The sequence below is a fragment of the Temnothorax americanus genome, unplaced genomic scaffold, assembly GCF_048541705.1.
Source record: "Temnothorax americanus isolate GAGA-0224 unplaced genomic scaffold, ASM4854170v1 Scaffold55, whole genome shotgun sequence".
NCBI classification, from domain to species: domain Eukaryota; kingdom Metazoa; phylum Arthropoda; class Insecta; order Hymenoptera; family Formicidae; genus Temnothorax; species Temnothorax americanus.
This window is the reverse complement of record NW_027509705.1, coordinates 967,402-992,476: the sequence shown is the minus strand read 5'-3', so window position 1 is coordinate 992,476 and position 25,075 is coordinate 967,402. Positions and strand designations below refer to the sequence as shown.

The following is a 25,075-nucleotide window of genomic DNA, read 5'->3' as shown; positions in this document are numbered from 1 at the left end:
TTCTTTTAAATACCCATTTTGAATCTATTATGTTGGGTCATTTTTCATCTAATTTCTCTAATGGTCTATCGACAAGTTCCCACACTTGATTAGCATACATAGACTCAAGTTCCTTTTTGACTGCAATTTTCCAATTCTCTCTTTCGTTACTTGACATAGTTTCTTCATAAGTGACGGGCTCTCTATTCAACGATGCCACAAGACATTGATGTAATTCATCTTCACACTCTATTGTCTGACACTTATTTGTTTCTACGAAACTATAATTAGCGAAACTAATATCCTCTATCGGTTTTTGCACTTGATTGTCTCTAATATTCTCTGATAAATCACATATATTTCCTCTTAGTTTTATACTTCTAGTCATTGGAGCGTTACTCCCTCTTTGCACACTCTTTCGTTTTTGTTTATCTAACTGTATTGATTGTTTTCTTGGTCTATCTCTTTCTTTTCTCTAGTATTAGTGTATCCAACTAATATTCCTCTAATTGCTCTTATATCAAATTTTGATGTGGGCTTCGGTACTTTTGTATACCCAATGCATCCGAATCTTTTAAGCTGTTCTAAGTGACAGGTTGTCTCTGGTGAAAACTTCTTCAGTGGAATTTCATACTATATAGTTTTGTGTGGAGATTTGTTGTACGCATGCACAGCAGCGTCAACTGCTAGCTCCCACATACTTTTCGGTAATCCGGAGTCGAACATAAATATTCTTATTCTCTCTTGTAATGTTCGATTGAACCTTTCGGCTACTCCGTTATGCTCTGGAGTATACGGTGGCGCAAATATGTTTTCTATCTTTTCTCTTTCCAGTACTTCTCTAAACGCACCTCCCGTAAACCCCTTGCCTTGATCTTACTTTACGTAGCATAGTTTTTTTTTTTTTTACTAGTAAATTTCTGGCATGTATAAGGTATTTCTCTAAAGCCTCTCCAGATTCGTCTTTCGTCTTTAATGAGTATGCTTTCGCCAATCTAGAATGATCATTTTGGTGGGCGCTACTACTTTTGCCGAGCGGTATTCTACCTTAGTCAGCTATGCTTATTTTAACTTATTCAGCTACTGGTGCGTGAGTAGGAGTTGGCCCAAAGATTGTGAATCGCAAAGAGGTAGCAAGGAGGATGACACAGATTTGCATTTAACGATTGATATATATTTACACTATATACAACTGTGAATGTGTCAGTGTTTTTACTGTTATTTGCTTGAGAATGATTCTGCCTCCTGTCGGTTTGGTCTGCGTGGCCGCGTTTCTTCCTTCCTTCCTTGGGCTGGTTTCTGTGAAAGTCGAAGGCGACCGAGCGCCGTGGTTGGCCGGGCGACTTGCGTCTCGTAGGCGACTAGCGCCGTGTGCGGGCGACTCGCGCCGAGGGAGCGGCTAGCGCTGTAGGCGATCGGCGCCGAGGAAGCGACTCGCGCTGTAAAGGCGACCAGCGCCGAGGAAGCGGCTAGCGCTGTGTAAGCGGCCAGCGCCGAGGAGCAGGCATCTTGCGCCGTGTAAGCGACTAGCGCTGTATAGGCTTTAGCGTCCGAGCGCTCTGTGCCTTCGGCGACTCGCGCCGGGAAGAATCTTGCGCTGTGGCCAGGCGACTTGCGCCGTAGGTTTTTTGGCGAGCGTCTAGCGCTACAACCGGGCGACTCGCGCCGTGGAGTTTCGGTCAGCGTCTTGCGCTGTGGACCGGGCGACTCGCGCCGTGTGGTTAGCCTAGCGTCTAGCGCTATTGCTAACTTGGCGACTAGCACCGGGAAGATCTGCTCGAGCCCGTAGGGGGTCTCCCTTTATACTCGTCGGTGCAGAAATTAGAACTCGCGAAGCTGCCCCGGCAATGCGACGCCTAGCGGCGTTGCTGCGAACTGCCGGTGTTGCAGGCATCGCGGTAGGGATGTATTATTGGTGGCGTGGACCGCCACAATCATCTATGAATACAATAATAAATCTCTTTTGTCCTGGATATGAGGTCGGTTTTATCGGACTCATAATATCCGTGTGTATGACTTGAAGTGGTCTTTGTGCTTTAGTTCTTGTTTCTCTAAATGGCAGTTTTTCCATTTTTGCCATTATACATACCTCACATTTTAATATGGAATCATCTAACTCTACTTTCTCTAATCTCTTATCTAATTTCTGTAATCTTTTTAGATGGCTTAGTGATTCATGACCCAATCTAACATGCCATAACATCGCCTCATTTATTCTTCTTGTTTTCTCTGATTTCTTTATTATTGAACTTTCGTACATTTCTTCTATATCCTCTAACGATTGTAGATCTTCTAATTTAACCGTTTGATTGAGTTCTGTACTTGTCTCATGCTGTACATTTTCATTCACACTTGTGAGTTCCTCCTCATTCTCCCTCCCAATCGCAGATCCAACATTTTCATACTCTTTTAATTCTCCCTTCGAAATTGATAACTCATTGTTTTGAATGTTTGTCTGTGATTGTTCAGGGGACTCACAATGTGACACTATCTTTGCTCTACATCTATATACTGCACACACACATTCTACTCTACTATTATTCTCTACATTGTTATTTTTAACCTCAAATTGTATCGTCCAATTAGGATCGTTTATTATAATTTCCTCTAAAAATTACTTTATTTGTTTGCTTATTATATACTTTAAGCAACTTATCATCTAACAATAAATAAATGCTAAAACCAGTTTCTGCTATTTTTTTCAAAGACAGTAGATTTTCTGATACATCTCCTGTTGTTATTACTTCTGTTAATCTAATTTCTTTCTCTTCTTTTTCTCCCGTTTGCAACAAAAGATCTCCTTTACCGTCTATTACAATATTTGCAAATTTATTTGTATTCGCACATTTGATAATCTGATCTTCACACTTTTCAAAGTTTGACAGAATCACGCTTTTATTAACAATATGATCGGTTGCTCCCGAATCTGCTATAAAATTAATTAATTCTTTTGAAATATCTCTACTCTTTATTAATCTAATCGTACCTGACTCTGATTTATTTTCTTTAGCTTTGGCGGTTATTGTTGCTTTTTTTGCTTTAGCCTTGTTGTCTAATTTAACTATCTTTCCTCTATTATTTACTCTTTTGGTGCTTGTTTGTTCGGCTTTATTCGGTTTATTTTTATTAAAATTTGTATTTTTATACCTTTTTCCTCTATATCTTCCAGCCTGTTGTTCGGAGTTTGGACAGTCTTCTCCTTTGTGACCTTTAACTTCTTGGGAATAGTAACAGAACCAAACTCCTGTTTCAGTCAGCGGGCAGTCCTCAGCCATATGTCGTAACTTATTGCACCGGTAGCACTTTACAGGTTTTACGTCTGCTTCTAATTTCGCTCTCTGTGCTCTAGCTTCTGTTCTCTAATTGCTCTTTCTCTATACTCTTTGTTTCAGCTTCCAACTGTGTAATAAAAAATTTTATTTCATCAACATTCTGTTGTGCCGCGTCGCCGGTTGGTGACGGCTTACGGCAAAACGTTTATTATTTTTGGAATCTTTTGACCTTACGAGTTGGAACTCGGTAGGCACAGGCGGGCAGACTAGGAAGAGCTCGGAATCGCAGGTGAAACAAGGTGTAGGCGTTGTTGAATGAACTTCACTTTTTTTTACTTTATACTGAAGCTTTATTTCAGTGCCCTTTTTACACTCACTAACTTACATTTGTATTTGCTTTTCACAATTACTATATCTCGCACGCACACGAGGAAAAACAATTTCCTCGAAGTCTTTCGAAAGGCTATTCTATAGTTTTATTATAAATAATTTAATAATTACCCGTTGTAATTTTAGATTACAACATCCCTCCGCCGTTAAAAAGAGAAAACGAGGTTTGCGAGTTTTCGCGATATTCTCTAATTTATACTTTGTTGTATACCCATTTCTATATTTTCCGCATATACTTATATATATAAGTAGTATAGCAATAGGTACTCCGAGCTCAGGGATCTCGGGTTGCGGTTAGTGGGGTCGGGGGGGGCTTCGCTGCCGCGGGGGGAGCGCCGTAAGCGGTGGGCGAGGGGGTCGAGGGACGGTGTAAAGGGTCACCGGTGGGGAGGCTATGCGGGGGGAAGAGAAAACGTGGCGAGAGGGAGAGCGCGACGCGAGGGGAACACTTTACGTAAGATTGGGTGTGGCAAGGCTGCCAACGGGGGTTCGGCGCGGGGCAGGGCCGCCAACGGCGGTTCGTTGCATATACGTTTTGTTCGTTTGTTTATATTCTCTTTTTATTCGTCGTCGTCGCTCGCGCGCGTTCGTTTTTTTTTGCCGAAGAGGCGCTCGGACCGGCGCTTGCGCCGTTACCGACCGTTTTGGAGAATCGTGGAGGGCCGATATATTTCTCGTTTGTTTTTTTTTCTTTTTGCTTTTTCGGCGTCGTCGCTCGCGCGCGTTCGGGCGCGTCCGAACTCGTTCGAACTCGTTCGAGGTCGTTCCTCTGGACGTTTCGGTGGGTGGGGGTGGGGAGAACGACGCGTTCGAGGTGGTTCTTTTTGCGGGAGGTCTCGCGCGCCCGTCGTCGTCGTGTTTTTTTTCTTATTTTACTCTCGGACTGAAGGTTGTTTCGATCCGCGTCGCGACCGCGGGGGGTAAGCGCGGTCGCGCGGAAATTGGTATACGGATTAGGGAAAAGGAGGAAAACAGAAATACAAAGCGCACAGATGAGATACGCATATAGTTTTTTTTATTTATTCAAAAAATATTACAAGCGCGTTTACATTGTTTCGCTCGCGCGAATATATACATTTCGTAGACGCGACATCGGTATAAGGATTGGAAACAAAGCGCGGCTATCTCGCAGTCGACGATGTTGTCAGGATTGAAGAAATCGCTCTTCAGTATCGCAGTCTGAACCGAAGTCTCCATTTTCATCGCGGCGGCGGCTATCTCCCGATAGCGCGAAAACTTTGCGTCGACTTCCTCGGTCGCCGCGCTTAGCGCACGGACGACGCGATCCACGCAAAATTGGAGATCGTACAGCGTGAGCAGGGTTTTGCGCACCATCGCAACGCGAGCCAGGTTGGGTAGCTCCATACATACGATCGGCCCGTTGTTGATTACTCCGAATCGCAGCGTCATCCCTCCAATCAACATCGGCGAGGGGGGATGAGTTACGTCGGAGAGAGCGCGTTCCATGCACGACAATACGTCGCGTTTGCGCTCGACCAGTCCTTTCCACATGTCGAGCGTCAAGGAGATTTCCCTGCCTTGTTTGTCTCCCAGGGCGATATCCACGTACGAAGGCGATTTGATTGCGATACCTATGGCTATGCCAGTCGTCGTCAGCAGATAACGCGTCGTCAGGATGCGCACAGGGGGCAATTCGACGGTCTGGTCGGTGGGAGGGCGAAAGTTTGAACGAAACTCTTGATGATAACGACGACGATCGTCCTCGACGGGCGCGTCGGTGGAAGGATGAGAGCTGCGACGCGACTCTTGGCGACGAGGAAGATAATGGCGATCGTCCATCGAACTGATCCTCCGCTTTTTATTGCAGTTGTCGTTCGCTTCCGAATCCGCCGTCTCCGTAGGGGAAATACTCCTCGGCGCGGGTCGATCGGCCAACGTTGAGAACATTTCGCGCCGCGGTAACCGTTCCTTTTTTTGATTTTGTTTCCGACGCGTCGTATTCGGTCGACGACGCGACACTGATGCCTTGGGAGGGACATGTCGGTATAAGTAGGAAAAATCTGACTTATGTCGCGCGTGGCGTGGTGTGGGAAATTTTCGCGGTTCTTTACTTCCTTCGGTGGATGCGGAGATCGGAGAGCCGAACCCCGGTGTCGTCATCGTTCCAATAATCGCTCGCCGTCGACGTTAGCGAGTTATCGTTGAGGCGTACGATTCGATCGAGGAGATCGCGCAACTGCTGCAGCAGTTCGGCCTTAGGGCAGACGATATTTAGCATCCGCAGATCGAATTTACCGGCCGACGAGACGGTCCTCGTAAATTCGTTGAATTTGTAGAACTGCGTCCGAGTGGTGAAGTACAGATTGCCGTCGATGTAGCGAAAGATTGACGTCACGCCGATCGGTATTCCAGGAAACGTCACCTCGAGGGGTGTAAATTTGGCAACTTTTTTGCTCTTGTGGCATTCGTCTATCTTGCCCACCGAGTTACCGTTGAACACCACGAAGGAACGTCCTTTGTGGGTGTTCACCGCTCCGTTGATCAACGTGTTTTCGGAAAATCCGAGTTCTTGCAGGGTCTTCGGCCAACCTGGCCGCAGACTAAATTCCGGATATTGAACCAAGTATACCAAATTATCTACGAACACCACGAGATCGCCGGACGGGGATTGATAGGCGGCGGTCACGCGCGTGTAATTGTCGTGAAGAAAACTCATGTGATTCGAGAGGGCTAAAGGTCCGTTGTACGTCCTACCGTCCAGATCGATCGACCAAACGTAACGCTTGTACGAGATGTACATTCGATTTTCTAAAATCAATATCCCGTTCACGCGATCGAGGCTGCACAGGTCCGGCGACGGCGGCGATGGCGGCGGCGGCGGCGGCGGCGGCGGCGGCGGCGTCCGACGCGGCGGATCGTTCACAATTTTTTCACCGTACAAACGTTGAATGTCGACGATGTCGTTTTGGTCGAGCTTCACCGGATACTGCTGGTCCGGTTGTATCGCGAACATCACCGATGTTTTGCGCCCGTTGTGCACCAATCCGAGGGAGTGGCCGATCTCGTGCGTCAGCGTGTAATGCAGGGAAAACTTATCCGCGGGATGTTTGTTGACGTAAATGTGCCACGGCTCGTCCCCGTCGACGTGCACCTCGGAGACGAACCCCGCTTGGTCCGTCGGGAGAGACGCGTGGGCGAGCACGTTGCCGGGGCCGTCGAATTTGTCCGAGCAAATTGCTCCGTTTATCTTGGTATTTGTGTTATAGTGACGTAGGCGTCGCCAAGATATTATAATGTCGGCATTCGGCGTTTTGGAGCGTTCGAACGTCAATGCCGAATGCTGCGACCACAGATCGAACGCGGCCCGCGCCGTGCTCAGTTCGGTCCCATCGGCTAAGTGAAAATGCCACGTCAGGTGCGTCTTTGGCCATTTGGACAGACTCGCTTTCGTTCCGTGTTTCAGGATGTCTCGGAAACCGCATCGCGGTTTTCTCATAAATTGCAGCGTTTCGTTGTTGGGCGTTCCGTCGCCGGGTAATTCGTAGTAATTCTGAAAATCCTCGAAGGCTTTGCGAAGAACGTCCTTTCGTCTTTGAGCCGGAACCGCGTCCACGTCTTTGGACAGATATCCGTATTTCTGCAGGTAGTCGAACGTGAGCGCGTAATTTTCGTCTGTAATAGTTGAACTGATGCACACCGCGGCGATAAAACACGCGGTTAACGCGATTATGCGCGCGAGCCGCATCGTCGAGAGCGAGAGAGTGAGACGGTGTAACCGCGATGACGGCGTGTTGCGGTTTGAGCGGGATCTGAATGCGAACGTTTACGCGACGACGCGGATAGGTGGCGGCGCGGCGGGGGGTTTCGGGCGTGGAAAAAAAATGCGTCAAAGATTCCTGCGGATGAGTCGGCCCGATAAAGAAAAAAATTGCGTCAACGATTCCGGCGGATGAGTCGGTTTGATTAAAACAAATGCATTAATTACTTTCCTCGATGCGTATTTTTCATCGATTCGTATATTTTCCTCGACGCCATAAAATGCATTAATTATTTTCCTCGATGCGTATTTTCCGTCTATTCATATATTTTCCTCGACGCAATTAAATGCTAATCTTAGTATATTTTTCTGCCACAACACCTTTTTTTTATCATATATATATAAGAACTCGAGACTAGACTTGGGCATAGTCTTCTATCCACACTTTTCAAGTGAATTCAAGACGATGGAGAAACTTAACGAGTTAAAAAACGCGTGTGATGTATTACATAATCACAGCACAACCCTGACGAGGGAGGTTGAGGATTATTGCGACGCGCTGCGGCAGTTGCAGCAGTGCTTGAAGAGCTTAATGGAAAAGGGGCCTTCCTGTCTCCAGGAACTCATCGTTCGCGTGGACGATGACGCCGTAATGCGCGAAAAAACGTGAGTATCGCTTTCAAACGTGAAATTATTTTTTATAATATAATCAAACGATAAATTTTATATTTATTATTCATATTTATATTTATTTATATTTATTAATTGTATTTTTTTGCGTAGGGCCATTTTGGCTTTATTGGCGATAAAATCTCGCCAGATCAGATTGTTTGTGACGAAATTTCGTGGGATGCATATGGATATCGCGCGGCTGGACGCACGAAGAGGCGGGTCGTTGCGAGAGAGACGACGACGAGGGGGGATCGTTCGAACTCGAATAGCCAAGAAACAGTGATACACATCAACGACGATGTCCCCGTATGTTGGGCCACCCAATGTCAAAAAGGTGTAATACGATATATTGAAAAAATTATTTAAACAACGGAAGTTTATGTACAATATGCTATATATATAATATTGTATTACAAATATAAATATTAACAGTGAAAATAAATGTTTTAACGATATCGCGTTTTCTTCACCGCTTCCTTCCGCATACTCAATCTGACGCTTGGCATTATTGCTCGCTCGCGTTTCTAACCGCACTTTGCTCTGGAGCGTCTCGACATTCCCGTTCGTTACGGAGGTGGTATGCGAAAAGAGAATGTATACGTATATAAATACGGAGGTGGTATGCGAAAAGAAGAACACCGTTTGTCATAGATTTTACGTTGATCTTTATTCGATAAAACATAGATAGAAGGATATATATATATATATGATACAATATGGAGTAAAAAAATAAACGATTAAACACAATATGTACGAAATAAAAAGAAACGAGCAACGCAAGAAGATAAAAACGATTAATACATTAAAAATGAAAGTATATTAAACCAGTAATATATATAACGTTTTTTTACGTATTTAAATTCGCGGAGTCGATGCTGGCGAGACATTCGTGTCGCTCGATCCACCAATCGCGCAACTTCATCACGTTCTCCATGGCGCAGCACCGTTGGTGACGCCGAAGAGACTCCAACCGATCGACGTCCTCGTACTCCGCGTCGACGGTCACGATCGTCGCGTCGACGTCGCCGAAAATCTCCTGCAGCCATCTCTTCTTCTCGAGACCTTTCACGTATATTCGCGCGTTGGGCGTCTCCTCCGTCTCGCGCACCGCGCGTCGAATGATCGTCCTCGCCTCGCGATCGTCCGTGTCGCCGTCCTCCCAACGAAGGCCGTGATGGTTCGCAATCAGCCAACTAGCCCTCGCTTTCTCGGAGCTCGTCAACAGATTCCAACGCATCGGTGCGCGAAACACGTGATGCGTGAGCACGCGCGTCTTGCTTCGCAGCACGGCCACCTCCTTCGCGATGAATCTGTCGCCCACCGTGAATCCTTGCAGGTCGACGAAAATCGTCGTCGTCGTTGCCGCTGTTGCTATTGCGTCGACACGCGTTGGAAAAAAATTAAAGAACAGACGTTCGTTTAAGTTGCTCGTTCCTAACAGAGTCTGAGAAACGATGGAAGGAGCCCACGAATTTATATATTTCTCGTTTCCGGGTTAAAAACACGCCCACAGTCACATTTTTTCGTTTTCCCGGATGAGGTATTCTCGCAATCGCATTCTCAGTTTCCCCGGGATTTTCCGTTAGATAATTTTGCGCACTACGTTAGTCAGCGGACTGTACTCGATGACGCGATCGTGAACGATGAGACAAAAAGCTGTGGTTTTCGGCGGAGCGTTTTCCTTGTTTTCGAACTCGATACGCACGTCCACGGTGGCGCTCTTTACCGATTCGTTTTGACGGGAACAATCGATCACTGCGAGCGGAGCTACCCGCGCGAATTCGCGCGGAGAGAAGAGCGCGTTGTCGCGACCGTTCCTGTAGTACGCTCCTCGAAATTTCGCGTACATCTCGTACAGCACGGCGAACTTGTCGCTCTCGAAATCTACGTTCACATCGTCGTAGGGATAGAATTCCGAGTTGAGATACAATTTCACGTTGGCGAGCGCGCAATGATCGAACCTCGAGGCGTCGCCCGCGAATTCGTTTCGCCGTCCGGTCTGTAGCGCGAATATGACGTATCGCGGCTTCTCCAATTGCGGCGCGGCTTTCACGGCCCACGAATGCTTGGTCGTGCTTTGCAGCAGGGGAAATTCGTACAGATCCCAAGAGCGAAAGCCCGCGCTCAGATATCGTACGCTTTCCAACGTTCGCAACAGCGATAATTTAGTCACGTCGTTTAGCGCCACGTGAGGCATACACCATTGCACTTTCAACAACGTAATTTTAGGATCCTTGGCAGGATCTCTCGGCACGGTCTTTTTCGAATCTACGATGCAGCTGTGGTCGCTACGAGAGCGTATCAAGATAAGTTCGTGTCGCGCGTTTATTACCACGCGTCTGTAGTCCTCGCAGAAACCCAAAAGAATATTCAAAGGTACGCAAAAGTTGAATTGATGCGACGCGTTGTTCAGATTCGATTCGCTCGTCGGATAACTCCATCCAGCGTTCTGCAGTTTTCTGGCTCGTTCGACGGTCAGCGACACATAGTTTTTTATCGTGCTGATTATGCCGACGTTTCTACACCGGTCGATCTCCACGCCGTCGAGCTCGTATCGAATTTCGTCGAACATAAACGCGACGCAGTTATTGACTAATTTCGCGTATTGTTCCTCATTCGTCGCGCCGTCGTCGTTGAGTCGTCCCTCGACGTACAGAAAACTGTCGCACGGCAGCGTATACAGATCCTGCTGCTGTATGGGTATTCGTATCTCGTCGTTGTGTCCGAACGTTGTGTTGACGTACGGGTTATACGTGTGAGTCTCGATTCCAACGATGCGCTCGTCAAAGATCGGCTCACCGCCGATACTCAGGATGTCGGCCATGATTTTTCCTTTCGAGGTAGAAACGGCTCGACGGTGACGCGTTTCTCACGGCGAAACCCAGCGATCGTAGGAACCTAACGTTAGTGTCGCTGAGAACGGCTCTCCTTCCTCCCCCGCCTCTTCTCTTCCCCGCGCTATCGATCTCGTCGTACAACGGGCTAGCTCGCTCGTTCGCACAATTCGCGCTAGATCCGTTCAGAACGAGCATCCCTCCTCTCGCTCTATTTTCGGGGATACGCACACACACACTAACCGTGACAACGACGTACGTGCAGTCTGATCGTTATCTCCTCGCCGCGAAAGTCGATCAAGCGATCTTTCTGATCCACGACTCGCACCGTGATATCGGTAACGTTTCGCGCGACGATCGGAAGGTAAATGATCTGCGTCGGGGTCTCCGACAGTTTATATCCCGGTGGAACTTTCGGCGCGAATTCGTGTATCGCGTGCACCGAGCGTCCGTTGCTGTACGCTCTCGCGGTGATGCTGCACTTGATGCGAATTTTGTTCACGCTTATGACGTCGACGGGTCCGTCGGAAACGTACCATTTGTTCGGTTTTAGAATACAATCTTTCGAGAAACCCAAGAGAGAACCGATGTTGTTCGGTTTTGTAAAATTCACTCGGTAGGCGCACTTTATCTCACTCCTCATGGTATTCTCGTTGGCGCGAAGAGCGAGTACTCTGTCGCCACCGTCGTCGTTCTCGTACACGTCATAACCGTCACCGTCGTCGTTTTCGTTCTCGTATACGCTATAAACTTCGTCGTCGTCGTCTTCGTCCTTCTCCGTTCGGTTTTTTTCTGTCGCCCGTCCGGCGTCGTCGGTCCTCGGTTTTCTTCCTTTTTCTTTAATTTTTTCCCTCTCGCGACGTTCGCGATAGAGAAGAGCGGCGCGCAGATATCTGCTCACGGCTCGTACGATCCTTCCGGAACGACGATTCTCCGGTCGTCCTCGCCGAAGTAGAAGCGATTGTTCGCGGACGTAACGTTCGGTATCGAATTGTACGTCTCAAAAGTCGCCAAACCCAGCTCGTAATCGCCGTCGTTCAGATCCAAAGCGGGAAAGTGACTCGCCGTGAGAACGCTGCTGGTCCCGGTCAACGTAAGAGTCAGCGACATCGCGGGAAAACGTCGATTTTCCACCGCTCCCCCAATCGATCTCGCGGAGAAATCGCAGGCACAGCTGCCCGCAGAATTTTTGATCGAACGTTTGGAACGCGCGACGATTGTACGTCACGATCGCGCTCTCGCCGCCACCGTCGTCGAGATACCGCGCGAGATCCCTCGGCGGACGGAGATTTCCAAAAGCGTCGAAGTAGATCGCCGAGTTTCCTTTTTTCGCGTAAGCGACCCAGTGCGTGCCCGGGCCCACCGCATCGTCAAAGTTCACGATGCCGCACTCCACGCGTCGCACCCTCGTTGACAGAGCGTCGCGCATAAACACCCCGCGGAAGAACGGCACGCGCAGGCGACGCGCCGCTCGATCGAACTGCTCGTCAGTCGTGACGTCGTACGAAGGTAGACGCGCTAACCTCGCCTTCTTACGCGAGATCTTTTTTTTTGCCGACTCTCCTCGCTCCACCTCCGCGCTTCTTATACGACGCGAAGTACAACCCGCGACCCTCCATCGCGCGATTGTGTCGCTGCAATTCGTCGAGTTGCTTCTGCGCCGCTTTGTTGGCGCTCACCGCTTTGTCAACGCCGGCCGCGCCACCGATTAAGGAACCGAGAGCGCCCAACATCGGTAGAAAGAGCAAAAAGCCGCCGCGTTTTGCCGTCGGAAGTATCCTCCGCTTCTTCCTTTCGCTCTTCCTTCCGGTCTTCGCTTTTTTCCTCAATCCCGTTCCTTTTCTCGTTTTCCTTTTGCGTTCCATACCCATGCCCAGCTTCGTCTTCGCCTTCATAGCCGCCCATACGGCCGCCGCGGCGAGTCTCTCGCCGGCCGTGGAATCCTTCGCGGTGACGCGCTCGCGCGCCTTCTCGGCGAGCCGTCGATCGGCGACGTGTCGCTCGGCGAGCTCGCCGCTTCGCGAATACGCAACGTCGTGCTCCGCACACGCCGCGTCCAACGGATTGATGCCTTCTTCGCCGCGCGCTAGTCTTTTCGCTAGACGCGTACCGGGCCCGCAAAACTGAAAACCGGGTATGTGCAGTTCGAAGGGAAAAGCGTTTATCGCGCGATTGAACAGACTGGTGCCGCGCATTCGGTCGCGGAGAAGGATTCGCTTCTTCTTAGTTTGAACGGGAAGTCGATGATTCACCGTTTACAGGGCGAAAGCGATTGCACTCGTGGCAGTCCTTGATGAGCGGCGGCGGACCGTCTATGTGCGTTCACTGCCACGGACGATTGTAGTGTCGCATGCACGGGCGATATCTCTGAACTTTGGGATCCGCTCGTATATGTTCCGGCAAACGGTCCCACAACAGGTGCACGTATCTCCCAAATTGACGCAACAGAAGGACCTTCGGAACGTATTGCAACTCCTCCACCGTTAGATTTAGAATTTCGTAACCGTCCACCAGTATAGGAAACACACTACTGTGAGACATCTCGCCGATGCGCGCGAACGATTCGTTGCTTTTAGAAAATAATTTTTTTTTTCTACGGATACGGCGACACGTTCGCGCTACTTATATTCGCGCGCGAGACGTTTGCGCACGCGTGACGAAACGAAGCGACGTCCGCGCTTCCCTCTCCTTTTGTTTTCGGCGATCGAGAGAGAGACTCATCGCGAACGAACCGAGCGAAAAAACCTGAGAAAGAAAGAGAGAGGGCAAACATGCGATTCGTGCGACAGATGGCGACGATAAGGAGTCTCGAATCTGGATCGCAAAACGTCGGCGGTGTCGGGCGCGACCGAGAGAGGAAACGGAGAATCGCGCAGGCACGGTCCTCTCCTTCCAAACGTCGTCCGTTGCATCATCTGCGGTCCCTCCAATTGCGGCAAGACGAACGTTCTGCTGAGTCTGCTGGAACAACCGCACGGTCTACGTTTCGAGAACGTATACGTGTACTCGAAATCTCTGCAACAACCGAAGTATCGATACCTCGAACGATTGTTTGAGCCTATGGACAAGATCAGCTATCGAGCGTTTTCCGACAATCGCGACGTCGTTCCCCCCGACGAGGCGCTTCCCGACTCGGTCTTCGTCTTCGACGACGTGGCCTGCGACAAGCGGGACAGAACTTTCCATTGGTCGACATTCGAACATCGATTGCTTCTATTTCTGTCAGACGTACGCCAAAATACCGAAGCATCTCGTGCGCGACAACGCAAATCTGTTGATCCTGTTTAGGCAGGACGGCACCAATCTGCGACACGTGTACGACGATCACGTGAACATCGATATGTCGTACGACGAGTTTCGCGCTTTCTGTCGCGAGTGTTGGCGACGCACCTACGGTTTCGCCGTGATAGACAAGGACAGCCCGTTGCGAGGAGGACGGTACAAACGGGGCTTCCACGACTTCGCCGTGCTGTAGAGCCAATCAGTGCGCTTCGTCGAACGACGCGAGTATGAGCGCGATCGCGGAGGAGAGGACCGCGCGAGAGATAGCCAAAACGCGCGCCTCGATTCGCAGGAAGTACGCCGCTCTCAGGGCCGGAAAAATTTAGAGCGAGATCGCTCTGGAAAAGAGGTACGAGCCTATTGTCGGACCTCTGAAACGACTCGCCGACGACGTGGAACGCACGAGTAAAGGACCGGGCAAGATTGACGACGACGGCGGTGGCTTTGCGTTCGCGAGAAAAATGAAAGCGACGAAGAGAGCGAAGAAGGATAGCGAGAACGACGACGACGGTGGCGCCGATCTGGAGCGCGATTACGGGGAGGACGACGACGTTTTCGCCACGCCGATCAGGACGACGACGACCGCGGAAAAAAGAGAGCCGCGTGCGGCGCGGCTGATTTCGGCTCCCGCGACAACCATGACGATGCTGGGTAACAAACGATTCGACGTGAACCCGGATGACTCCATGGTCATCGACGGTGTACGGTACAAAGGCACGCGCGGCCTGTACGAGTTGATCTTTATGGAAAAACCCGACCCTAAAATCTACACGGAGAAGGACAAACTAACGTACAGGAGTATACTTTTCTCTACCAGCGCTCACAAACGTGGTGGCAAAGCCGACAATCCCGTCAAGGGCAACAAGGGACCGAAGTACAAAAATATAATAGCGCCGCTCGTAAACCCGTCTCACAGAGTTGGGACTATGAAAGGTGCCGGGCTACCGTCGGCCATGCGACTGACCGACAACGCTGTCGATTACGTTCACTGGGACGATCCTAACAAACTGGTCGATAGACTTCGACTGCTGGACGCCTCTCGTCGGGCCGGCAATGACTCTTACGACAACGAAATCCTGTCGATAATCGAGGAACTTCGCGAGGCCGGCTTCGTCATAAATTGATCGGTCGCGTCGGTCGCGATGTTAGTGCGAGTCGCGCGCTTACCAGCGCGATGTCCGTGAACAAATTCGGCATGTCTCTGACGAATCGGGGCAGCGTCTCCTCGCCGTTCGACGTCACGTATCGCTTGTCGTCGTGCGGACTGAGGGCTAGTTTTTGCTCCGACACGGTGTTAACTTCGTGCAGCGTCGAGCGTATGCACGATTGGCGCGTCTTCAGCTCGCGCGCGTTCCGCAGGCACGCCACGCAATCCTCGAATGTGATCCTTTTCGCGACTGCGTTTCTCTTGACGCCCTTTACTTTCTTGGTGTCGTCGCGCTCAAGTACCCTGTAAGTGTACATCTTCGCTCTGAGGCCCACGAACTCCGTCATGATCGCGCCGTTGTTCACGTCCTTCATCAAACCGGGCACCTTCTTGTTGACGCGCGGCATACCGTGCGCGTTGTTCTCCGCGTAATCGCTCGTGTCGAACCTGTGCACGTCGCGTTTCATACGCTCATACGCGTCTTCGCACTCCAGCAAATAGATCAGACTGTCCGTATCCGTGTAAGCAATTCAACAACGGTCGCGATAGAGCGGCAGCATGTAGTCGTAGTGAAACTCGTAGAGACGCGTCTTGGATATCTCGAGAATAGACATACCCACGTAGATAGGCTTGCTGAATTTTACCTCGAGCCTTCGCAGCTCGATCGCCACCAAATTCTCCGAGAAGACGCTTCTGCTGTGAAAATTCGGCTAAGCGATCAACGCCTCCGCGCCGTATCTCCCGTCCCATCGCGTCACGAGACGCACGTCCACGTGATCGCGCACATTTTCCATCGTCTTGCTGAAGACGGCGTTGTTCATCAGTTTGTACAAATTCCGTTCGAACTCGTTGCTCGCGCGCGTCCTAAGCGCGGTGTTCAGCTCGATGTAGACGCGAAGCCACGGCGACTGGACGAATCGCAGCACACGACGAACGCGCGTCAGACGCATACCTAGTCGCAGACATTGCTGCAGGTTTCGTTAGTGCGTCACGTAGCGCGATTTGTCGTAGAGAGTGGCGAGCAGTTTCTCCTGTCGCTTGCCGGGCGCTTGTCGCGCGTCGTGCACAACGGCAGATCCGCGTGGGCGTCGTGCAGGTCCCGAGGGTACTCGAGATCCACCTCCAAAATGTAACTGACGTCGCTGTACGCCGGCACGGTCGTCGCGTCGAAATTCTCAGGGTCGTCGAGCCACTGGAAATTCGCGTAGGGCAACGATTCGCTCATAACCCAGCTGTACAGATTGTTCACGTCGTAATACATGAGATACGTAGTGGGCTGGGACGAGTCGTGCGTCGGTACGTGCCTGTTGTTGGCTCGCGCGTACCTTCCGCGTCCGATCGAACGAAGAGATGAGTCATCTCCATCGATCTCGATACGTCGGGATGGGCAGGAAAATCACATCCTGCCCGTCGCGACGCGGATCGAAACGACCTTTGGTCCGAGAGTAAAAAAAGAAAAAAAACACGACGACGACGACGACGACAAAGACCGGCGCGCGAGACCCCCCCGCGAAACGAATTACCTCAAACGTGTCGTTCTCCCCACCTCCCGAAACGTCCAGAGAAACGACCTCGAACGAGTTTGAACGAGTTTGGACGCGCCCGAACGCGCGCGAGTGACGACGATAAAGAAGAAATAAACAAACAAAACAAACAAAAAATATATTGGCCCGCAATTCTCCAAAACGGTCGGTAACGGCGCGAGCGCCGCTCCGAGCGCCCCCTCGGAAAACGAACGCGCGCGAGCGACGACGACGAATAAAGAGAAAAAACCAAACAAAAAATATATTGGCCCGCGATTCTCCAAAACGGTCGGTAACGGCGCGAGCGCCGCTCCGAACGCCCCCTCGGAAAACAAACGCGCGCGAGCGACGACGACAAATAAAAAGAAAAAAACAAACAAAAAATATACTTGGCCCGCGATTCTCCAAAACGATCGGTAACGGCGCGAGCGCCGCTCCGAGCGCCCCTCGGAAAACGCCCAAATCCCCGCAACGAGTCCCCGTTGGCGACCCTGCCCCGCGCCAAACCCCTGTTGGCAGCCCTGCCACACCCAACCTTACATAATGTGTTCCCCTCGCGTCGCGCTCCCCCTCTCGCACAGTTTTTTCTTCCCCCCGCATAGCCCTCCCCCCCGGTGACCCTTAACACCGTACCTCGACCCCGTCGCCCACCGCTTACGGCGCTCCCCCCGCGGCAGCGAAGCCCATCCCGACCCCGCTAACCGCAACCCGTGATCCCTGGGCTCGGAGTATCTATTGCTTCCCTACTGACGCTCGTCCTTCCTTTTTGCTGTTCGGTCCGAGGGTAATTGAATATTTTGGTATCGTTCCTCTCAGCTTTACCGGAACAGCCTCGCTCGACAATACTAACAACTATCGGTTCTTGTATAATGACTCGAATATCGTAACGATTACAATCGCGTATCTATTCTCAACTTGATTAAACGAATTGTTTTGCAAGAAGTATTAATCAAACACGATTATCCGTGACGACAGATGAACAACGAATGCCCGCTCGGCGAGCTGCACGCACGTACCGGCACGCTCACGCATGCGCAGTATCACGCCGCCGCGGCGTGATCCGTCTCTGGGGCGCAACGCGGTCGACGCAGAGCGCGCAAGAATACATAATATCGAAGATGAAGCTGGTAACGGCATCACCGCAGCCATCTTTCAATTCAGCAATCACGACCACAAATGTCGACCAATACACAATCTCTTGTTTTTTCTCATTACATTTTAAACACCCGTATTTAATGTATTGTTGTCATGTGTGCCCGATTATATGCACAGTGTACCACAAGGCGTTGTGAAAACGTTTGCAGATAGTTGGTTCGATTCAAAGTGATCGGACAAACCATGGTATTTAGGTCGCAAAGACAACACCGTTGACATAATACTATTATGTATAAAACCTCTTTCTGATATAACACGAACACTTCGTTCGCTAAACGACAGACATATGTGGAAACCTTCTGAGTGGAAAAACTTTCTGCTATACTACTTGTTGGTTAAAAGGATCAATGCCTGAAAAATATAGTATGCATTGATTTCTTTTAGTATTCACTATGCATTTACTTCTGAGAGATACCGTTTCTCAAACCGATATACGGACTGCGAAACAAGCTCTGGAGAAATTTGTTTACAAGATAGAACAATTGTACGGTCCAGAACTTTTGAAATTCAACGTTCACTTACTCCTGCATATTCCTGATTCTGTAAAACAATTTGGATTTCTATGGGCCCAATCAATGTTTCCTTTTGAACACTACAACGGTGTTCTTGCCAAAATGTTTAAAAATTCACATTGGGTACCGGAACAGATATTTAAAACATACATGCGATATAAAACATTACATTAATTGTGCGACACTGTGTTTTTTCGTAACGATTGTTCCATACGCGGAAAACTTTTATATGAAAAGTTGCTAATTGATAAGAATAAAACGATGACAATCAATTATGCTCCTTCATTACAATTACTTGAAGTTGGAGTTAATATTCAATTGTCTTTAACACAACAAGTATTAATCGAAGAATTACTTATAGAGCCAGTGATTTTAGACGAAGTGTATTTGTTCCAGCGTTTTGTTTACAAGAAAGTCCTTTATCATACTGACAGTTACAAACGCTTAAAGGAAGGAGAAAATTGCACTATTAAAACAAGAGATTCAAAATATGGCACGATCAGGAATATTCTTATCATTCGAACTCTCGTGTCAGATCAAAGTAAATGCGCCCTTTTTGTAAACGAGTTACTACCAACCGGCGAAGAGCTGATAAAAGATACCAATCTAAACATTAGTTCCATTAGTTTTTGTACTTCTTTGCAGAAAACAACTCGTCAAATTTGTATATTCCCGGAATCGATATCTCAAAAGTGCGTTCAAGTTTCTTATGACCGAGAGACGATATATGCCACACCGCTCGTCAATTCTTTCGAGAAAGATTAATTATATTATTTATTTAAAAAAACGAATATATTAAATATGTGAAAGTTAAACGTAATAATAAAAAATATTTAAATAAAAAATGTATAACTAATTTACAAATGCATAACTGCGCGATGCAAGTTTATTATTGTACTAAACTCTTAATAAATTATGTATTAACAGATTAATCGTAGAACCATTAATTTTACAATTGGTCAATAGTAACGTTCTAAACAGTTACAATTGATAAACAATATTCCAAATAGTTACAATTGGTTAATAGTAATGCTGCAAATAGTTACCAATCGTCAATGATAATGTCCCAAATAGTTACAATTGGTTAATAGTAATTCTCCAAATAGTTACAATTAGTTTATGGTTAAACTCCTAATTGTTACCATTCAGCAATGGTTACTCCAAATAGTTACAATGTGATTTCTGCCCAGTGCTCTGAATGTCAACGTGAAGGAATTCAAGCAAGCGCGGGTAAACGGCGGAAGTAACTATGATTCTCTTAAGGTAGCCAAATGCCTCGTCATCTAATTAGTGACGCGCATGAATGGATTAACGAGATTCCCACTGTCCCTATCTACTCTCTATCTACGTGCTCTTAGAGAGTACAAAAGAGCGATATGGAGAGTGAAAGAGGAGAATTGGAGACAGTTCGTGAGTGACAAGGGTAATCGGGATCCATGGGGTGACGTGTATAAAGTATGCATGGGCAAGTACGGACGTGATAGGCTGAGCGCTATGAGAGTGGGTGATAGGACAACGAGTACGTGGGAGGAAAGTGCGAATGTGCTGCTAGATCGCTTCTTCCCAGACACGGGAATGGAAGGTTTACGAATGGCAGAGAGAGAGATGACTGGAAGAATGTTCGAGTGGAATGAAGTGGATGTGGCTGTGAGGGCGATGAAAGTGGGTAAGGCACCCGGGTTGGATGGAATTACGGCGGAAATGGTGCGCGCTGTCTGGCGCGCAATTCCGGGATGGCTGAAGAGAGTGTATGATGTGTGCCTGAGTACCAACTGCTTTCCAAAGGTGTGGAAGAAAGCGAGAGTGGTTGTATTGTTGAAGTCCCCAGAGAAAGTGCGGTCGGACCCCGGGTCTTACAGACCGATCAGCCTGTTGTCTGTGCTTGGGAAAGTGTTGGAGCGATTGATGGTGAATAGGCTGGAGCGATTGATGAGTGGAAGAATGTGTGAGGAACAACACGGGTTTGTGAAGGGACGTTCGACCGAGAGTGCGTGGAATAGCGTGCGTGAGTGTGTGAGTGGGTCCGAGTACAAGTATGTGTTGGGAATTTTTGTGGACTTCCAGGGTGCATTCGACAACCTGGAATGGCCATGCGTGATTGAGAAACTGTGCGAGGAAGAATGTGAAGAGATTGGGTTGTGGATGAGTTACTTTGATGAGAGATGCATGCAGAGGGCATGTATGATAGGAATGAATGAGGAAGTGTGGAAGAAGGTGCTGCGGGGTGCACCGCAGGGGTCTATCTGTGGCCCGGAAATTTGGGTCCTACAGATGGATAAGCTCCTGTGGGAACTCCGCAGACGTGGATGTATGGCGACGGCGTATGCCGATGATCTGTTCGTGCCTGTCGAAGGACAGAGCCGGGCAGATCTGGAGAGAAAGGGGAACGAGTGGATGAGGATAGTGAGCGAATGGGGTGCGAGTGTCGGTGTGAAAGTTTCAGAGAGCAAAACGGTGATGATGCTCCTGAAAGGGAATATGTCGGAAACGAGACACCCGAGCGTTAGTGTGAATGGGAAGCATGTGAGGTATGTGAAGTGTGTGAGATATCTGGGTGTGTGGATGGGCGAGCGAATGAGTTTTAAGCCGCACCTGGAGCGTATGAGACAGAAGTGTGTGAGTTTGGTGGGAAAATTGAGACGTGTGATGAGGAGCGAATGGGGTTTGAGGAAGAGAACATGGCGCGTGATATATAAAGGTTTGTTTGCTGCGTGTGTTATGTATGGTGCGAGCGTGTGGTACGAAGCCATGGAGTACAAGTATGCGCGAGTGGCGATCAACAGGTGCCAAAGAGTGGCGATGAGCGCCTGTTTGAGTGTCTGTAGAACGGTCTCCACGGAGGCCATGCAGGTATTGATGGGTGGTCTTCCGTGGGACCTGGAATGCGTGAAAAGAGGTATGACTGTGAGAATCAAGAATGGTTGGAGATTGGGTGAAAGAAGTGTTGTGAGCGAAGAGGAAGTGAGAGCGAGAGATGTGGACGAGAGTTTGGAGTTGTTGAATGTTAGGCTGTATGAAAGATGGCAGAGTGAATGGGATAACGGTACGAAAGGACGAGTGACACATGGCTTCGTACGGGATGTGAGGTTTGCCGAGGCTTGTCTGGGGTTTGAGCCGAGCCTATGGCTCGGCTATATCCTGACTGGTCACGGCAGTCTGAATGAGTTTCTGCATAAAAGGGGATTGTCTGAGACTGAAAGTTGCGCGTGTGGTGCTGAGTGCGAGGATTGGAAGCATGTGATGGTTGAGTGTGAAATGTATGAGGATGTTAGGAACTTGGACGAATGGGGAGTCAGGGTGAGTGAGGATGGTAGAGTGGACGTGAGCGAGGTATTGGAGCGAAAGGAAAGATACGAGAGTCTGAGCAGGTTTGCGGCTTGTGTATTTCAGCGAAGAATGAATGTGAATGCGTGAGACGTGCGAATGCGGCTTACCGGGGCCGGGTCTGCAGGAGACCCAACCGGGAGTGGCCTCGGTTGCGAAGATCCGACCAGTGATCCAGACTGGTACCACGGGGACCGGTCGCCCAGGGAGCTTGCTCCCGCCGGTCGCGGGTAGGACCATCGTGGTGGCAGTGGTTCAGCCAAATTCTGGCTAGGATACCCGAGTTCACGAACTTGGGTGTCCGACGGGTGAGCTTGCGTCCCCACAGCTCGGGCGCCAGCCTGCATAGCTGTCAGAGCGTGGATAGTCGCTCGCCTCGACCAGTGGGTTGCCGCGGGATCCTGCAATCCTGCGGCGCACTGGTAGTATCGACCTCGGTCGGTACGCGCTGATTGGGCGTATCCCAATCCCGCGCCCATGAGGGCCGTGTGGATGAGGCTCTACGAGCAGGTGCCGCACGTTAAACGAAACGACAATTCTGTCCCTATCTACTATCGTGGTTCCCACCGGTAACTACGATTTGGCTCGGGCTTCGGCCTTAGCCGTCGTAGGCCAACGGAGTTAAGGCGATACGCGGGCTTCCCCCGGCTCGCGGGCCTTCGGGTTGCTACCGGCTCTTTCCGGAGGAGGTGCGGGGGTTTTGGGGGTGTGTGAATGCGTGAGTGTCTATGTTCGTTTGCGTGTCCGTAATTGTAACAGTCGGGTGTCAGAGATGCGGCCGGGTGCCGATGAAAATTTCCCGAAGACTAACCAAGTGGGGAGTAGTAGCCCCACGACCGTAGAATGCGGTCATGTTAGTACCTGACCTCTGCGGCGTAATAAATGGTAAGTTCTGGCCTAGCGCCAGTAAAGTCCATGTGAAACCGCATGTTTAATGTGGAAGAACTGCTGTCCGTGTCCGGGCGGAGCCTATTTGGGAGTTGAAGTCGGCCCCCCGGGCGTATGTATGGAGGATTAGCTGATCACTATTTCCTCATATCCTGCTAGTGGGAAGATACACTGGCAACGTCTAGCCCGAACTTTGAGTGGGCGGTGTTTCGGAGCATACGTGCTCAATCAGTAGGGGTGACGTTAAACCTCTAGCATCAAATAACATAACCTTTTTATAGAGTCACGTCTGCATGAATAGGGCTGATCACCCGACAAGCTGCTTCTCAGCTTTCATGCAGTTTAACTAGGGCTTTGAAACGGCGGGGATAGATGCCCATATGCGTATGGGCTGCCATGATGGCCGAACCGTCGTAACATTTAGAGTACATGCATTATGAAGACCACTAAAAACACCCTCAACCCGGACGGACAAAGAACTGTTGACAAAAAGGCAAAAACAGAAATGGACAAGGCATCGGATACGGACAAGACTGAGACTAAAACGGTGTCTGGACAAAAAGTAATCACAAAGGCAGTGACGGTGGCACTGTCTAAAGTTGACGCGAAGGTCTCGGAGAAGACACCCGCGCACGACCTAAAAAAGTGGGCAAACGTACAGACGTTAGACGAGACAGGGACGGACGAGGAGAGCTTGATGGGTGACCCACTCCAACGTACGTTCAAACGTAGTGGGAAGTTGAGGAGAAGCCCGCCTGGCTTTCAGACTATTGTGAGGGTCACGCAGAGCGAGTCGGACGAAGCGGTAGGAAGAGGTATGGCCGGAGGAACCGGCCAGCAACGGGCAAACTCGGCCCTGCCCAGGATGGGTGACAGTAGCGAGAGCGCGAATGACAGCGAGTCTGGCGACGACGACGTATTTGTTCGGGACGGTGCCGGTAGAAAAGAAATATTGGCTGCTGGGACGATGCATGACATCCGACTCAAGTTGGAGTGCATTTTGTCGGACCCCAACGCTAAATTTAGCAAGTTAGCGGCACAAAAGGTCTCTGCGCTGTTCAGCGAGACTAATAAGTTAGTCATGCAGTTGGGGTGCGAGAATACGTTCTTGAGGGGTCGTCTGGCGGAGAGGTTGGAGGCGAACAGACCACCGCCAGCCACGTTTGCCGATGTGCTCAATAGGCAGAAGGAGCCTCGTCGCAAGATCGAGGCGGGGGCTTCTGTGGTACCAAAACCGAACAAGGCAAGGGATTACTCAGTGGTCGTGGCCAGTAAGGCCGAAAAGAAATCGGTGGACGAGGTGAGAAAGACGCTGCTGGAGGCGATTGATCCAGTAGCGTCTAACATTAGAATTCGAAATGTCAGGAAGACTAGGGACGGCAGAGTAGTGGTACAGACACACTCGAAGGAGGATGTGGATAAGTTGGTAGCCAATCAGGCTATTAGAGAGAAGGGGCTTACGGCGGATCTGCCGACGGCCAGAAGGCCCCGCATAATTCTATATGACGTGCCCAGGGGGTTAGAGGTCAATGGTGTCCGCCAGGCGATAGCTAGGCAGAACCCGGAGCTCCTCCAGGGGGTGGGAGAGAAAACCTATCTGGAGGAAGTCGTATTCCGATTTAGGATGGGCAAAGGTGACGAGGAAACTGTCAACTGGGTAGTAGAGGTAACGCCTGGCATGCGTGACAGGTTTAAGAAGGCGTCGCGTATTTATGTAGGATGGAGGAGCTGTATGGTCGCGGACTTTACGTCGTTGACCAGATGCTATAGGTGTCTGGATCTGGGCCATGTCGCGAAATATTGTAAAGCGGCGAAGGATGCCTGTTCCCACTGTGGCCTCGACGGCCACCGACAGGACAAGTGTCCTAACGCGACAGGGCCGAAAGTATGCGCGGTCTGCCAAAGACGGGGACGGCCGGCGAGTCACGCGGTTAACGACGTGGGGTGTCCCTCGTATAAGATAGCCAGGGACAGGTATGCGGGCACCATTGACAATGGCTAGGCAGGACCCGCAGGGTGTCTCGAGTATAAATGTAGTACAGTATAATTGTCAGAGAGCGTATGCGGTTATGTGTGATCTAGGTGAAATGTTGTGTGAACGTAGAGTGAGTGTGGCACTGCTGCAGGAACCGTGTGTGAAGGATGGAAGGGTAGTTGGACTCCCGCTACGAATGGATGTGATTGTGAGTGAGAGCGAGTATGTCAAAGCAGCAGTGGTGGTGAATGATCCCAATCTCAATGTGCTGTGTGTAAGGGAGTGCTCGGATGAGTATGGCGTGTGTGTATGGCTGAAGGGAGACTTTGGCGAGATGTATGTGGTGTCCGTGTACTGCCGGTTCGGTGAAGACATCGAGCCTTACCTGGCGTACATGGACAGGG

At 49.7% G+C, this 25,075-nt stretch overlaps 2 protein-coding genes and 2 pseudogenes across 2 annotated transcripts; 1 reads left to right on the top strand and 3 right to left on the bottom strand.

Moving 5' to 3' along the window:
• Window positions 1-497: 497 nt before the first annotated feature.
• LOC143904648 (uncharacterized) lies at window positions 498-5,549 on the bottom strand (annotated as a pseudogene).
• A 160-nt stretch (window positions 5,550-5,709) lies between these two features.
• Window positions 5,710-7,347, bottom strand: LOC143904647 (interstitial collagenase-like). The gene is made up of 2 exons (XM_077419464.1): window positions 6,546-7,347; window positions 5,710-6,410 (listed from the first exon to the last, which is right to left on the bottom strand). The coding sequence occupies exons 1-2, from the start codon at window positions 7,345-7,347 to the stop codon at window positions 5,710-5,712; spliced, it is 1,503 nt and encodes a 500-aa protein (XP_077275590.1).
• Window positions 7,348-9,613: 2,266 nt separating this feature from the next.
• LOC143904646 (uncharacterized) lies at window positions 9,614-10,855 on the bottom strand. Its single transcript, XM_077419463.1, has one exon. The coding sequence runs from the start codon at window positions 10,853-10,855 to the stop codon at window positions 9,614-9,616; it is 1,242 nt and encodes a 413-aa protein (XP_077275589.1).
• Window positions 10,856-18,039: 7,184 nt separating this feature from the next.
• On the top strand, window positions 18,040-19,249 carry LOC143904645 (uncharacterized; annotated as a pseudogene).
• Window positions 19,250-25,075: the final 5,826 nt, after the last annotated feature.

What these genes read in the sequence shown, in the direction of transcription:
- LOC143904647 (XM_077419464.1), bottom strand. Translation starts at nt 7,347, where the DNA reads ATGCGGCTCGCGCGCATAATCGCGTTAACCGCGTGTTTTATCGCCGCG. An exon ending in CGACATCGTCGACATTCAAC is followed by an intron (nt 6,411 to 6,545) that starts GTTTGTACGGTG and finishes TATTGATTTTAG; the next exon opens with AAAATCGAATGTACATCTCG.
- LOC143904646 (XM_077419463.1), bottom strand. Translation starts at nt 10,855, where the DNA reads ATGGCCGACATCCTGAGTATCGGCGGTGAGCCGATCTTTGACGAGCGC.